We start from the raw sequence: 13,894 nt of genomic DNA on the forward strand, positions 1-13,894 counted from the left end.
GACAGTCCAAATTGCATTCCCAGATAACACATACAGGCTGATGCTGAGATTCACCCACAGTGGGAAGAGTCTTCTGCAGAGGAGGAATATTTGTCTGCATTTATTTATTTACCAGTAACTGGCAGTTCTTTGTGTTGTCCCAAAGGGACATTCACAAACCCCCTTTTCTTTACCTCAGCACACCACTGAAGCTCTGGGGTACAGATCAAGGGCTGAACCACTTGTGGTACACAGGTGGCCAACGTGTGAGGGCAAGGCTTGTATCAACTGCTCTAGATCCTGCTGAGACTGAGCTGTGTCCAGGCTGGAGCGTCAGATGCTCATGTTCACATTTTCTTGTTCTAAGCAACCCTCCTTTAGAGCCCACCAGCCACGCTGCTATCTGCCTGATGAACCGGGCTTGAAGTAGCCAGCCTCTGAGTTTCAAGCCAGACAACTCACGAGGGGTTCCGTGGCGACTCCAGGCAACTGGCAGCAGGGTTGTGCCGGAGCAGAGCGCTGGGTAGCACGAAGCTGGAAAAAGTCTGCCACTGCTTTTCTGATTTCTCATTTCTGCGCTATCCCCAGACCTCCCTTTCCCTCCAGTTGATCCACTGTATGTGGGAGATGTCGTGTGGCTCCCAGGAGGTCCGTAGGATTGAGAAGCGTGGCCGGCCCTGGATCAGGCCCTTCCCATTGACTGCCATAAAACCTGGAGACCAGTTTACTTCCTTCAAGATATGTCTGGCAAGGTATTGTTCCCAGCAAGTCTACCACACCACATCTAGGTATCAAATAAAGCATAGTTTATTTGGCACAGACTGAAATGAACTGCAACAGAAATTTACGTAGAACAAAGCCTAGTTACACAAACTGGAACAAGTGCAGTTAGAGTCTCCGTTACAATCTAATGACTAAACAAGTTAAAAAGTACATTTCCAGAAAGTCTCCCAGTCTTTTCTTCATTCAGAGACGTTGTGGCTCACTGACGCATTGTACCTTCCATCTTTTAAAGAGATGTCATCACAACTACAGTTGTATTTTTCAGTTACAATGAATTTGTTTAGGAAATCAAGAGATACTAATCTACAGGCTGTTTTTCAAATACTGTTTGTACTTCAAAGAGCACTGTGAGCCTGTTTTAAGGCTTTCACGTTGAATACATGAACCTTGTGCATCAAATAACTAATACTTTGATAACTGTCAAAAGAGTAATAAGGGTATGAGCAAGCTTTTGCTTTATAAACTCCAAAACCACACACTAGGCTTCCTCAACCCTGGTTGAAATGTCACAAAAACATACAAAGATACAGACAATACCAAACTAACTTAAACAGTCTAACAAATTATACTAGTCAGAGTCACCGAGACTGGCCGCTTCAGCTATGAAACATGCAAATCCGTTGTGCTATACTCCGCTAAGAGTAATGAGTGAGGTTTTATACTAGGAAACAGTATCTTGCAGATCATCCCAAAAATGCCACCGTCTATAAAACCAGACCAGAGAAAGCATTTCAGAATATGCCATTAGAAATGCTTTAACAGCTGAAAAAGGTGGTTTGATTAAATTATGACTTTCCTAGATTCATTTTTTATGGTTCAGCAAATCACCATTCATGTCATTCAAAGAAAAATACTTTCAGTTCATTACTTTTGCATGACGGTGTCATGACCTAATAGTTATTTACTCCAGTTACTCCCCATAAATATTCGTATTTTATTTACAGACTTCTCTAGTCTTTTAGAGACTTCTTTAAGTGTTTTCAAAGATGATGCCAAAATTATGTTTGCAGTGAATGAGGTAAGTTAAGTGAAAGCTCTACAACATCTACACCTGGTGCTTCACTTTGTCTTCATTTTCATTTTTAAAGTGTTTTGTAGACTAGGAGTTATTCCATTTGAGGGTTAATCACCAATCACCGTTACCTATGGAGAAGTAATTTCAGTACTAGAGCGCTCCATTTCTTTAAAACACGAAAATGACATGTCCCTCTCTCAATACCAATGATCTAATTACAGCTCATGTGAACTGATTTTTAAGTTTTGTCTGTACACTTACTATTTATTAAACTTTGATACAGTTTCAGAACTGAAAAGCTTGACTTGATTTAAATATCAAGTCAACAACAAGAATTAGTTTTGAATGACAATGCTACGTGGATAAAATGCTAAATTATGTGCAAGTCTATGTTTCATTCCAGACCTTCAGAGCAACAAAAAACTCCAGCTGTACCTAGTAGCAAAAAGACATTACTGAGTCATCACGTGTGCTGAGTTAATTCCGTTCACGTTAAATTATGAATCACGTAGTCTGATGCCTAAGCAGACAACCCAGAGCCCCATTCCTCAGGTTGCGAGTTAAGATCAAACCACTCTGGCTCTGCTGTGTCAGCAGAGCCGTCAGACAGGCCAAGCCGTTGTAACACACTTACCTTACTGCTTTATTAAAATGACGTGTAAAGCTTCTAACCTGTCTTTCCTAGGGCAGCAGATCACAGAAATTGAGTAGGCAGCAGTATGCTGTAAGATTTCATTAAAAAAACCCTCAATTCAAATGTTCATGAACTGTATCTGCCTGTGGACTGTGTTTACTTACATCAAAGCTAGCAGGTTAATGTGAGGTAGTAAAACCAGATGCTGTTCTGTAGTGAGTCTATATTTATATTTAATGGTACCTCAAGAATTGTAATTAATGAGGAAGACAAAAGGAACTGATGCGACTCTTTAATGGAGAAATAAAAAGAGAAAGAAAAAATGCATGTGACAAAACAGGGAAAGGGGAAAAGTCATCGAAAGCTTTCATATAGAATACTGGTTCTTATCATATTTATTTATACTACAGCTGGGGAAATAACCATTTCCAAATGACTGTCTGGCTGACAACTGTTGGATGGCTGTACAAACAAAAAAGCTCGTAAGCTCATGTATGGCTATACGCTCCCCTCTGGAATAGTATAAATAAACTATACGTCATGGGCAGTTCGATACATGATACTTTCATTCATTAAGGATGATGACCAGGTACAATTTCCATTTCATGTCATGAGGCTTATCCCTAATTTATGAAAATAAAGCATATATATTTTGTACATTTTTTATATATATATAAGTATATATATATAAAAAAAATACACACTGCCGGTCAACTTAACGCACATGCACACACACACATGTATATTGTTCACACCCACCCAGTAGCAACATGTCTGATATCAATATTATATTTTGTGTAGACACACCCTACATCTAGTAGTAAATAAGAAAATCCCTTTTATGGCAATTTTGCAAGCAAAAAAATCAATACAAAATACTTTGTTGTACAAAACTGCATTTTTACAAGATCAACCAACATTGTAACATACCCCTCAATAATGCACTACATCCCTACAAGAAAAAAAAGAATAATCAAATCTTTATACAATTGTAAAAAAAAAAAAAAATTGTAAGCTGCTCTGCAACCTTCCTTTGCTAAAAGTTAGATACATTACACCATTCTAGCAGCAGATTAATAAATAAGGATTAAATAGTCTATTATACAAAGCCATACGGAATGGCAGATTTAAAACCAAAAAGCTTTGCAGATACTTTCACTTCCTACACAAATCATTTTATTAAGACTCAGTATAAAACAGGGAAACAGCCAACACTATATCTACAGAATATAAGGAAAATCCAAGGGAAGTAAAATATTTAACAGTTTATGGCACCTTTACTGCATAACATTTCTTTAAAGGCTCTGTTTCCCTATAACTAATGAGTAAAGGACTATTTATCTCATAGCTTTTATTAAGCAAACTCGATATAACCAACCACACAGTGGCAAGAGACAGAACCAGCTGTTCCCAGCTGCAAAAATCTATTGATTTCCACCCTAAAACAACATCATTTAGGCATCAAGAAAAGAAACAGTAAGTCACAGTCCTGCTTGTGCTGAGTTTCCTAATGCTTCTTTGCTCCTCGTGTGGCAAATTCACTCTGTTAGTTGCGTTAGGTTACTGTTGCTTAGTAACTATTCTCATGTCCAGCCAAGATGTAGAGGTTGCTGTGTGCAGTCGGATTTTCTGTTGGCCTGCTTTCTAACACTACCACTCTGCAATCAAACACAAACAGAATCCAAAATGGTTAGTGGCAAAATACGAAGCACGTGGTATAACTACTGAGGAGGAGCAAACTTGTCGCTCACAGATTTCTACAGACTGGAAGGATATAGGCACTCCTAAGTATCTTGAGTATTTTATCCTTTAAATCGGTTACCTCATTTTCCACTCTATGTGGCATCACTTCTGATAAAACACTAAAGCAGAAGACACAAGGAGCAGAGAACCAGGAGCAGCTTCTTGAACCACAATCTGCCCCTCAACCACAGGCACATGCAATGGGCTACGAACCCCTACACAATTGACATCCTCCACCTTGAAATAAGCTGTGTCTTCTGCTTCTATTGGGAAGTTATCTCAGAGCCAGTGTTGTGGTGAGATGCAACCCTCCTATCATCTGCAGCCCGAATATGTTTATACCTCCTACGTCTTGCGATAAGCATCAGCCACTAACCTAAACAGTTCTCTTTCCTGCTAAATATTTATCAGCTGATGGGTTCATAGGGAACACCCAGCCCCATCTCTGCCTTTGTCTTGGTCGATCATGTTCCTGTAGGCTCCTCTAGAAAACCTGTCTCTTCCCATGCTGGCATGCTGACCGCTGTCTTCTACACATCTGTCCCATGCTGAACTCCAACAATCATCTCAGCAGCTGATACGGTCGGGCCTTTGACTGCCCCTCTCCCTTCCACAACTGCTTAGCTCCTGCATATCTCTGCACCAGCTCCGAGGACTATATCCTGTCATTTTTAAAATTAAACTCCTGCTTTTTGTTTTCCACCTGCTTTTCCAATAAGCCAAATGTGCCACTTGATGTCTGAGCTGGATTTCTCAAAGGGAGTCTGTCTCAGGGTTAGCATTGCACACACTCACACTCCCCTCCCATGTCACATTCCTCAAAGAGTTTTCAAATGAAGTCTCATTCTTAACAGCCTCTGTCCCTGACCTTCACTTCTGCAACTCAGTAGTTCTTAAGTGATCCAAACAAAAAAAATACTGCCACATCTCTTTCACCTGAATGGTAGAAAAGACTCCTGCTCCATTTGTACAGAGATGGAAAAATACAAAACAAAGTATTTGGCAGTTCAATGAGATGAGAATGGAAGAAAATGGCTTCTCTGCAACACTGCATGTAGTGGAAGGACTTCAACCTTATCTTATTCAACCCCCAAAAGTACTTTGTACTAAGTTGTTATTCAGATATGCATGGCTTGTATAAAAGCAGAAGCTGGACCAGATGAGATGCTGCTTTCCACCCCTCTGTGTGTTTAGGATGCTCCTGTGCTCACCAGCCCAACACAGAAATAGGAACCATTTAAAGATACCAATTCCAGTATGCAAGAAATATTCACTGACGCTGGCACAGCATGTACCTGGCCTAATACGTATGGCATCTGTACTGCAATGGACCTTAGCAAAAGCTTATTCTTGCAATAAAATGCCCCTTGCTCTGCTGGGGGTAACAGGGAAGGAAATCACCACTGCCTGTCTGCACAAGGGGGAAAACAGACAGAAAAGGCAGAGTTTGCATTGTCAGAGGTTGTTCTGTGTTGCTCTGATTTTTGAGATCTCAGAGTCAGCAGTGTAAGGATCCTCAGTTCCAACTGCAGTGATCAAGTACAGTGGCTCCTCGGTGACCCAGGTGTGAAGCAAAGCCTTCAGATGTCTCCTGTACAGGTTACCCCTCCTCTTCAAAAGAGCTAGCGCACTCTCACTCTCTTTCTGGACTGGGGATCCAAGAATATAAGTACAGGAAATTATGGATTACTTACAGAAAGCGAGTCAGAGACAGGCTTCCCAAAGGCCAAATGAGGGAGCAGAAGATCAGGGATTAGAACTGATAATTCTTGACTCATTACTATCTACTTCTACATTCAGCACTCCGGCTATCTGAGAAACCACAAGCACACATGCCCACATCCAGAGAACGGGGCAGCATCTGCTAAGGTTTCAAACCTGGAGGCAGCTGCACCTCTTCCCAGCCTCTGCAGGTGAAGGAAATCATCTGGATGTAATGGGTAATGGGTGAATTTAGACCACTGTGCATTAAAACCTGTATGCAATCTAGTTTGCTCTGCTATTTCCAGATCTCAAGGTCCAGAGCAACAAAGATTACTTTTAAGTAACTAGCTGCCAAGATAATTCACCAGTTCACCATGAAAATCCAAGCCAGAAACTGGCTTTTCCAGAAGTGCACCAGACACCCTGCTTACCACATACCAAGGGCAGCTCTCATCTCTCCCTGCAGCTTATCTCCTCACGCTGAATTTCTATATGCTCGTGTTTGTGTTCGCCACAGTGGAAAGTGGGGGAGGTCACAGGGGCTCTTCATAATAATTTTGGATGCAGATGCAATCACTAATTAAATATTTGGCTATTGCAGGCAGAAACAGTGTTACTGCCTCCCCCAGGACTGCCTACAGATGGATCTATGGTGGGCTGGAAGCCAGTTCCAGCTGGAAGCTAGAAAGCTGGTTTAAATAAAATAAAAGGTTTATATTTCTTGAAGGTGGTTACCTGTCTGATCCCAGTAAGCGGAAAACCCTGGTTTCATCTGATATCTCTTGGGTAACCTGTAGAAAAATGGAGACATTTAGGTCCATTTCAGCAGCAGAGTAGAATTTATCGGTCTGAGTTGGAAGGGGGAAAAAAAAAAAAGTAAGTCTCTTCAAAAATTCAAATACAATTTAGTGCAAATTACAGTACTGAATCATATAAACTGATACTAAGCAAAAAGGAGTTTTAAAATTCATAAAATACAACTTATTTTAAGTATTTTTTGTATTGTAGACTGTTACCAGTCTAGATGACTTGGTGGCACAGAGGGAGTATGTTGATCAAATCTTTGTCAGCAGAGACTGACTAACTTTCCCTGCATTTTCACAGAGGATGCCATCAAAAAGGACAGTGTTCTTTTTGAAGGAAAAAAAAAAACCCAACTTTTTAAAAGGGATACTTTAAAAAAAAAGTGTCTCTCTTTTTTTTTTTTTTTTTAAAAGGGATGCTGCCAGCTTGATCTTTTCATCCAAGAACCAAGAAACTCAAATGCTGTTTACACCAGATCTGTACTGGCTCTGTGCAGAACCAGTTCAGGAGTCGACAACCGATATTCTTGGAAACGGAGCTGGCTAAAGCACGTGTGTGAGCTTTACCAAGAGCAACATATGCAGGCAAGTCAGAGAAAGCAACCAGCGAACTGAAGCAATGACGACGTGGAGCATGAGCATTATCACTAGGGAAGCAGCTAGAGGGGCCAAAGGATCAAGTGGTAAATAAGGAATAGGAAGAAATTAAACCTGGAGAGACAGGGAGATTACTTACTTCATCTGACTTAAAGCTTTTGCCCTGCATGCCATGTTTCCAGAAGGCCAGCACACTATCTTGAAGGCACACTGCAAAGGAGAAACACAAAATCAGACCCGAGCGTGGCTTATCTGAACCGAAGAAACCTGGGTTTCTCACCAGCACTGATAATGGGAAGCGTATGGAGAAAGTACATGGTGAAACTTGGACTCCTGATGGAAGATAGAAAAACTGGATTGAAATGACTATTTGGATCCGAGGCGCACATTACTTTCTAAAGTGCAATTCAAAACATACCACTCAGACATTCCCCGTTTGCCAGGACAAGACAGGCATCTCTGTTTTTTCCCTTTTCTCCCTTTCACTTCTATTCTCTGCATCTTTATTTCCCTAATGATTCTGGAGAAAACACCAGGAAGTGTATAAACATGCTGCCAACCAAAACACTGTGGGTTGCTGGCAATTACAGGACATTTGAGTTATTATATTTACTTCAAAATACATGTACGAAAAATAGGAGGAGTCTTCCATTCAGGGCCAAAGATAGAACACAGAAAGCTACCAGCCCTGAATGATTTAATTACCAGACTGCTGAAAATAATGGATGAAGAGCCTGGTGTTCTTTAAGCAGTGTTACAGAAACATATTTTACACCGTGTTTTATTTTCCTAAATCCTACTTGTTTTCCTTTACTATTCCTTTGAGTCACATTTTGTATCTGCCTAAATACACAGAACAAAGGCATTCAGCAGAATTCTAAAAGCAATGTTCGTCACAAGCCTTAGTCTAATCTTCACCTGCTACTCCCCACTCCACCCTGCAATCAGAGAATGAAGAGTTATTTAATACCCTGAATTCCCAAGAGACCACTTGGAGTGTGAAGAACTGCTGACATTATTCAATGTCAGCTGGTAAGACTTCGGGATAAATGCTTCTGTCTATGAATTCCTTCAGAGTTCAAGAAAAAGGCAACGGTCGAGTCATGTTGTGCATGCATCAGCAGGAGGTATTGTACGATACAAGTACAGCAGTTAATTAGAACATGTCAGAACTTAGGGAAGAATCACAGGCTTGATTAAAAATATCTTCTGTCAGGAGAAGGTCTGACATACCTAAATAGAGGTACTGTATAAAAGAATGCGCACTGCTTTACCAACTGCTGTTAAAATACAAAATACCTATGTCAAGAATCTTCTAAAGGGAAGATGCCTGAAGAACCCAGAATTGTAAGTAGTACAGAACTGCTAACAAAAGCAAGTTGTGTCTTTATTGATTTTGATTACAGAAAGAAGTTCAGTTTCTGAGATATGGAATTATTGAACTTATGTTAATTAGATATTTCTGAGAGCTTATTACAGCAGAAATATTTGCTTGACAATTACAATTCAAGCTTTAGAAGCAAGGCTGCTGTCCTGTAGTAGTCTAAAGACAGCAGCCTGTCCTCTAAGAATTAGATTAAAATATTACCCTGACTGTTAAAAAAATGGATGTGCTATCACTTTAAATAAAATCTTAGCTTTTAGAAGACTAACATAAATTTATGTGTTACTAAAACATTTTTTCCTCCCCAAAGGTTTTTCTCAGTGCTATGGAAATGATGAGAAACTAGCCAACCTTTTTTTCAACCAAACTATGATACATCTTACTTATAAAACAGAAATGACACCAGATGGAAACACGCACAGATTGGACACACTATCTGGCAACTGCCTGCCTTTCTTCAGCATGTCAGTGGAGACAGAGACACAGCTCACAATAGCCTCACACGTCCAATTTTTAGTTTCAGGCCCCACTGGATGCACTAGACCAGTCTAAATTATTAAAAATCCTTCAACACTCATCCCTCCAAGTTCTTAGACTTGACAGACAATAGAGAAGCAAATCACTTACCCACTGACTCAATGCAGAAATCAAAGCTCAGCTCAGAGGCCAATTTCTTGCTTGACTTCAATTTCCCTTGTAAATTCACAATTTTCACAAATTCTCAAGAAAAACAGAAAAACAAGTATTAAAACCCACTGCTGAAAAGGATTACTGACAGCTTTAAGTGTGAAATACTAATGACATCTTTCAAGCACAAAGGAATACCCAAACCTAACATCTACAGTATTTGCCTAAAATTAATCCAAGAGCATCCTTCTCTCAAAATAAATATAGAAAACCTTCTTATACACTTTGTACGTTTTTAGACTCTGCTGAGAGCCTTCCTGCAAATAACAAGCAGTGCAGAAATGTGAGTTCAACATAAAGCTTGGAAATTTAGGCAGACTAAGTCATTGCAAAGTTCCCATTGAGGTATTAACCTCTGATGCATGAGAGTTATGGTTATAATTACTGTGTATGACGGAGTGTCAGCTATTTGTCCTGCTAGCATATGCAACAGGCAAATGTCATTTTTTCCAGGTAAATTTTGAAAATTTCTGATTGGCATATATTTGAATTCTGGTCTGCAATGCTGCATTACATTTCATTTTGAAAAGAAACAAGAATGATACACACATGAACAGGGAAAGTGGAATCACAAGAGTCAAAATGAAAACCCACTTATCTGAACTGTATCTTTTTGGAAATATTACAACAGAAATTAGTAATGAAGGGAGAAAAAATAACTTGTGGTAGAGTGAAAATCAACAACTGTGGCAAAACAAGTTTTGCAGAAGATGTAGTTGCCCAAGAGAGACGTGTTACTTACTGTCCAGGCAGACTAGGACGGTGTCTCTTTCCAGCTGTGTTACATGAATGGCATCTAACTGCTGATTGCCTTGTGAAAAAGAAAACAGATTATTTTATATCACATCACAAGACTGATCTCAGCCTCCTCTCAACCTCTCACCAATTGCTACAGCCTTTTCAGTATCCTACGAGTCTTTTGCAATCTACAATATTTGTTACTCTTAAGTTTTTTTATGGCTATATGATCCCAAAATGTTCTAGGAGTACAGGGCCTAAAGACAAAGCCGACAGTTCAAAGCAGGTATTTAATGTGAAAGCACTACTGTTTATTGGCATAAATACACTTTATGTTACAGTTCAGCACAGCAAGTCAGCTTCCTTCATCAAGAGGCACGATAATGAACAAAAGGAAACATCAAGGGAACTGTCGCTCCTAAAAAATGCTCTTTTCCCATAAAACCACATCTGGAAAGATTATTGTGCTGATATTAAACTAGGTTTAATAGCTTTTTTAGTTTTTATTAATTAAGTTCTTGGTACAGTTGCTAAAAAGCAGTATTTAAATGTAAAAAAGTATATCCAACAAAGCCAGCAGAGAGAAGCATCTGCATGATGTCAACTAGCTTTTGAAGATAAAACAAAATCTTCTACTTATTAATAGCCAGCTGAAGATGACAAGCCTCCCCCAAGGGCTGGAGGACACACAAGAATGCATTTATATGAGCCTTTACACAGGAAAGAAAGGGAAAGAGGAGTAAGACTGATCCCAGGAAAAAGTATGCAACCCAATCAGCAGGGTCTGCATTACTGTTTAGGGAAACTTGTAAGATAAAAGATGTATGTAAAACTGGTCTTTTAAGAGAGAGAGTTTATGCTGAAGTTGGCATGTCATCACAAGATGAACCTGGGATCAGCTTCAATATGCTGTAGGAAGAGAAGTTGCATTGTTTTGCCTAGCCTAAAGGGTGTCCAAATGACTTCTGATGAAGGGATATCCAACAGTTACCAGACAATAAAACGGCTGCAAGACGGACCAACAGTCTTACCTGCACCAATTTCTGTAAACCACGAAGAAGCAGAGTTCAAGTTGATTGTCTCAAACTGAACTACCTGATTTGGTTCAGTACCCTTACTGATCGCTACGCAGACCATCGGGTACTCCTGCTCTGGTATCACTAGCATTTCAAACACATTCAAAGGGCTTGGCAAAGGAAAATCAAAGTGCTGGAAAAAACATAATAAGGCATTTGTAAAGTTTCCTTTTACCTTGGAAATAAGAAGCCTAAAATAACATGCACAAAGTATAAAAGATATAGAAGAATTTTTCACTGCTACTAAGAGTGCTTTTTTAAGACAACATGAGCTGGGAGCAACATTATGTTGCACAGAGGTGTATGCTAGTCTGTTATTGCTAGTACTGGGCTTGATCCAACACTTGACTGACTTCAGTCACAAGATTTTCTTAGTCAAAATGTGTCAAGCCAGATTTTCAAGTACTCAGAACCCACAAATGGAACTAGACTGGGATGTACTTTCCATTACAAATTCTGAACAGGTTATTTCAACAACTGCCTAATGATTAAGTTTAAATGTTCTAAACTAAAGTGAAATACTTACCTTTATTAACATGAATTTCTGCATTGGCTCATACCACTGTAGTAGAACAATTCCAGACTGCAATGCACCACACAGATACTTATGTCCTGTGTATGGATTTCGTACTATATAAAATTAAAAAACAAAACAAAACAAAACAAAACAGAAAACAACCCTTTTTAAGTTCTGGAAGTTCAATGCATACTTGAAAAAACCCCTAGAGCTATCTTTGCAAATAATTTAAGAAATAGCATCAGTTTCACCCTAATTGCCTTCTGACTTGCCATTCAAATAGCCACAGTGATTAATATTGTGCTACATTCCAGATAAATTAAATTATACTTATAATTAATAACCACTAGCATTCTTTTGAGTCCCAGTAAAGAGGCCACATGCTGAGTGGCCAGAAAAGCTGTAACACCTTCTTCCTGGGGCTGTGTGAGCAGGGGGAGTGAAAGGTCTGGGTCAAGTTGTGATTTAAATAAAAAAAAAATTCCCAAGCAGTGAAGACGGCCCCAACTTCTTCTGAGCTTTGACAGCTCATCTAATAATATGATGTAGGGTTTGGGGTTTGTTTTTTTAAGCTCAGTTGGATACCAGATCAGTCTGACTTCAGGAATCATTTGTAAAGATGCCTACTGTAGACACTTTGTATGAGCTAAATAGGATATCCAAGTTTGCAACTAGGTACTTTATACTCTGCTGAAGCATTTTTAAGAGTGTAAAGGTACAATTTCACACAGCGCTAGGGCCAGTTTTCAAAAGGACATGTGTTCTGTAGAAACCCAAGCTTATCTGAAAGTCAGTGAAGCCAAAGACAAATCTGTAACCTCACAAGCTTTAACTCTTTTGTGTGCACTTAGAACTGGAGTGATGGCTTCACTTCTCCCCAGGCTGACATCATTTTTATTCCTGTCCAACTCTTTCTTCACAGAAAATAGCCTTTTCAAGTTAGCCTCGTTAAAAGTTGGATCTAGATCAAACCTTGAGCCAAACTGACAAAGCAGAAAGGGTATTTGTGTGTGTGCAGCAAGTCTGGGGTTCTGTAACAAGCGTTACACTCGCAGGCAGGCTGCATGTCACATAACTAGTTGGCTCTGGTGGCAGCCTGAAGTCAGTGATCCCAAACATCGACTTAAGTCATTGAGAGCTTCAGCAGCTCTCAGAGAGTGTGCGACACCCGTTAGCTGCGTGCTACTGGCATTCTCCAGGGTTTCCCTTTGGACCTTGCTCTAGGCAGCAACAATTCTAGGTTAAGAGTTGACATGAAAAATGCTTTTCCACTGAACAGCGTAAAGACCCCCACATTAATTGAAAGGAAAGCTATGCACCAGTTGAGGCACAGTGTTAAGAAATAATGCAGTCACACTGTTCTCTGACCAGTGAACTACCTATAAGTTTTTATATTAAAAAGAAGTGAGTTTAAGACAAAGGCCAAGAAAAAAATTGCAAAATGGAACACCTACTCACCTATACAGCATTTGTGGCATCCTTTTGTATCAGGGATCTTTGTCGTTAAGGCAAACTTCCTACAATAACAATTATGAAAAATTGCATCAACAAGAGATGCTGAAGGACCTTCATGCTACCAATTTTGTGTTACAGCACAAAACAGTATTTATGGGAATTTTCACTTCTTAATAATTGTCGGTAAGTGAAAGATTTGTACCTTGGTAATATTTTGTCAGGAAACCTATGGGTTTGAATATGAGCAGCTAATCCTGTTTTTTTGGCTTGTTCAAACAAAGCTATTAAATTATGGGAGTAGAGCTGGAATGTTTTCCCTGTAAGAGAGAAAAGCACAATTGATACTGCACCCATGCCTCCAGCAGAGAACTGCATATTTTAGAAAAACGTATGTCTAGAAAATTACCTTCTAGAGAAATGGAGTACGTGCATCAGACATTTCAAGTCCAGTTATGAAGAAAAATAAAACAAGACAACAATAATAATGCATGTAGAGAAGACATGGCATTCAACTAAAAGTTCACTTCAGTAACACTAAAGTATCTCTGAAAGTTACTTTTATGTACACATTTTTAGAAGGCTGCAATTATATACCAACGATTAATTATATCAGGATACCTTCTTTATCTATAAATCAATAAAAGTGGTGTTACACAAAGTCCTGCATGTTTAAAAGCACAAGCCTACAACTAGTCTGCATGCCACAGTGCCTCTGTTTCCGACCTAGAATGTCCTAATTTTTGCTGAAAAATTTTTTTTTTTTTTCAAGAATCAATCTG

The 13,894-nt window shown here is 39.4% G+C and overlaps 1 protein-coding gene across 1 annotated transcript in view; it reads right to left on the minus strand.

Annotated features, from left to right (window-relative positions):
* Nucleotides 1-3,981: 3,981 nt before the first annotated feature.
* Nucleotides 3,982-13,894, minus strand: part of MAP4K5 (mitogen-activated protein kinase kinase kinase kinase 5) — a gene marked incomplete at both ends in the record, with an annotated part of 67,686 nt that continues 57,773 nt past the window's right edge. Inside the window, 9 exons of the mRNA XM_082000950.1 lie at nt 3,982-4,069; nt 6,594-6,649; nt 7,398-7,468; nt 9,270-9,362; nt 10,072-10,140; nt 11,099-11,276; nt 11,670-11,773; nt 13,119-13,177; nt 13,318-13,432. Of these exons, the coding sequence (XP_081857076.1) occupies nt 3,982-4,069; nt 6,594-6,649; nt 7,398-7,468; nt 9,270-9,362; nt 10,072-10,140; nt 11,099-11,276; nt 11,670-11,773; nt 13,119-13,177; nt 13,318-13,432 (833 nt within the window). The remainder of the gene's footprint in view (nt 4,070-6,593; nt 6,650-7,397; nt 7,469-9,269; nt 9,363-10,071; nt 10,141-11,098; nt 11,277-11,669; nt 11,774-13,118; nt 13,178-13,317; nt 13,433-13,894) is intronic.

The sequence above is a fragment of the Phaethon aethereus genome, assembly GCF_964289735.1.
Source record: "Phaethon aethereus genome assembly, chromosome: 5".
Taxonomy (NCBI): domain Eukaryota; kingdom Metazoa; phylum Chordata; class Aves; order Phaethontiformes; family Phaethontidae; genus Phaethon; species Phaethon aethereus.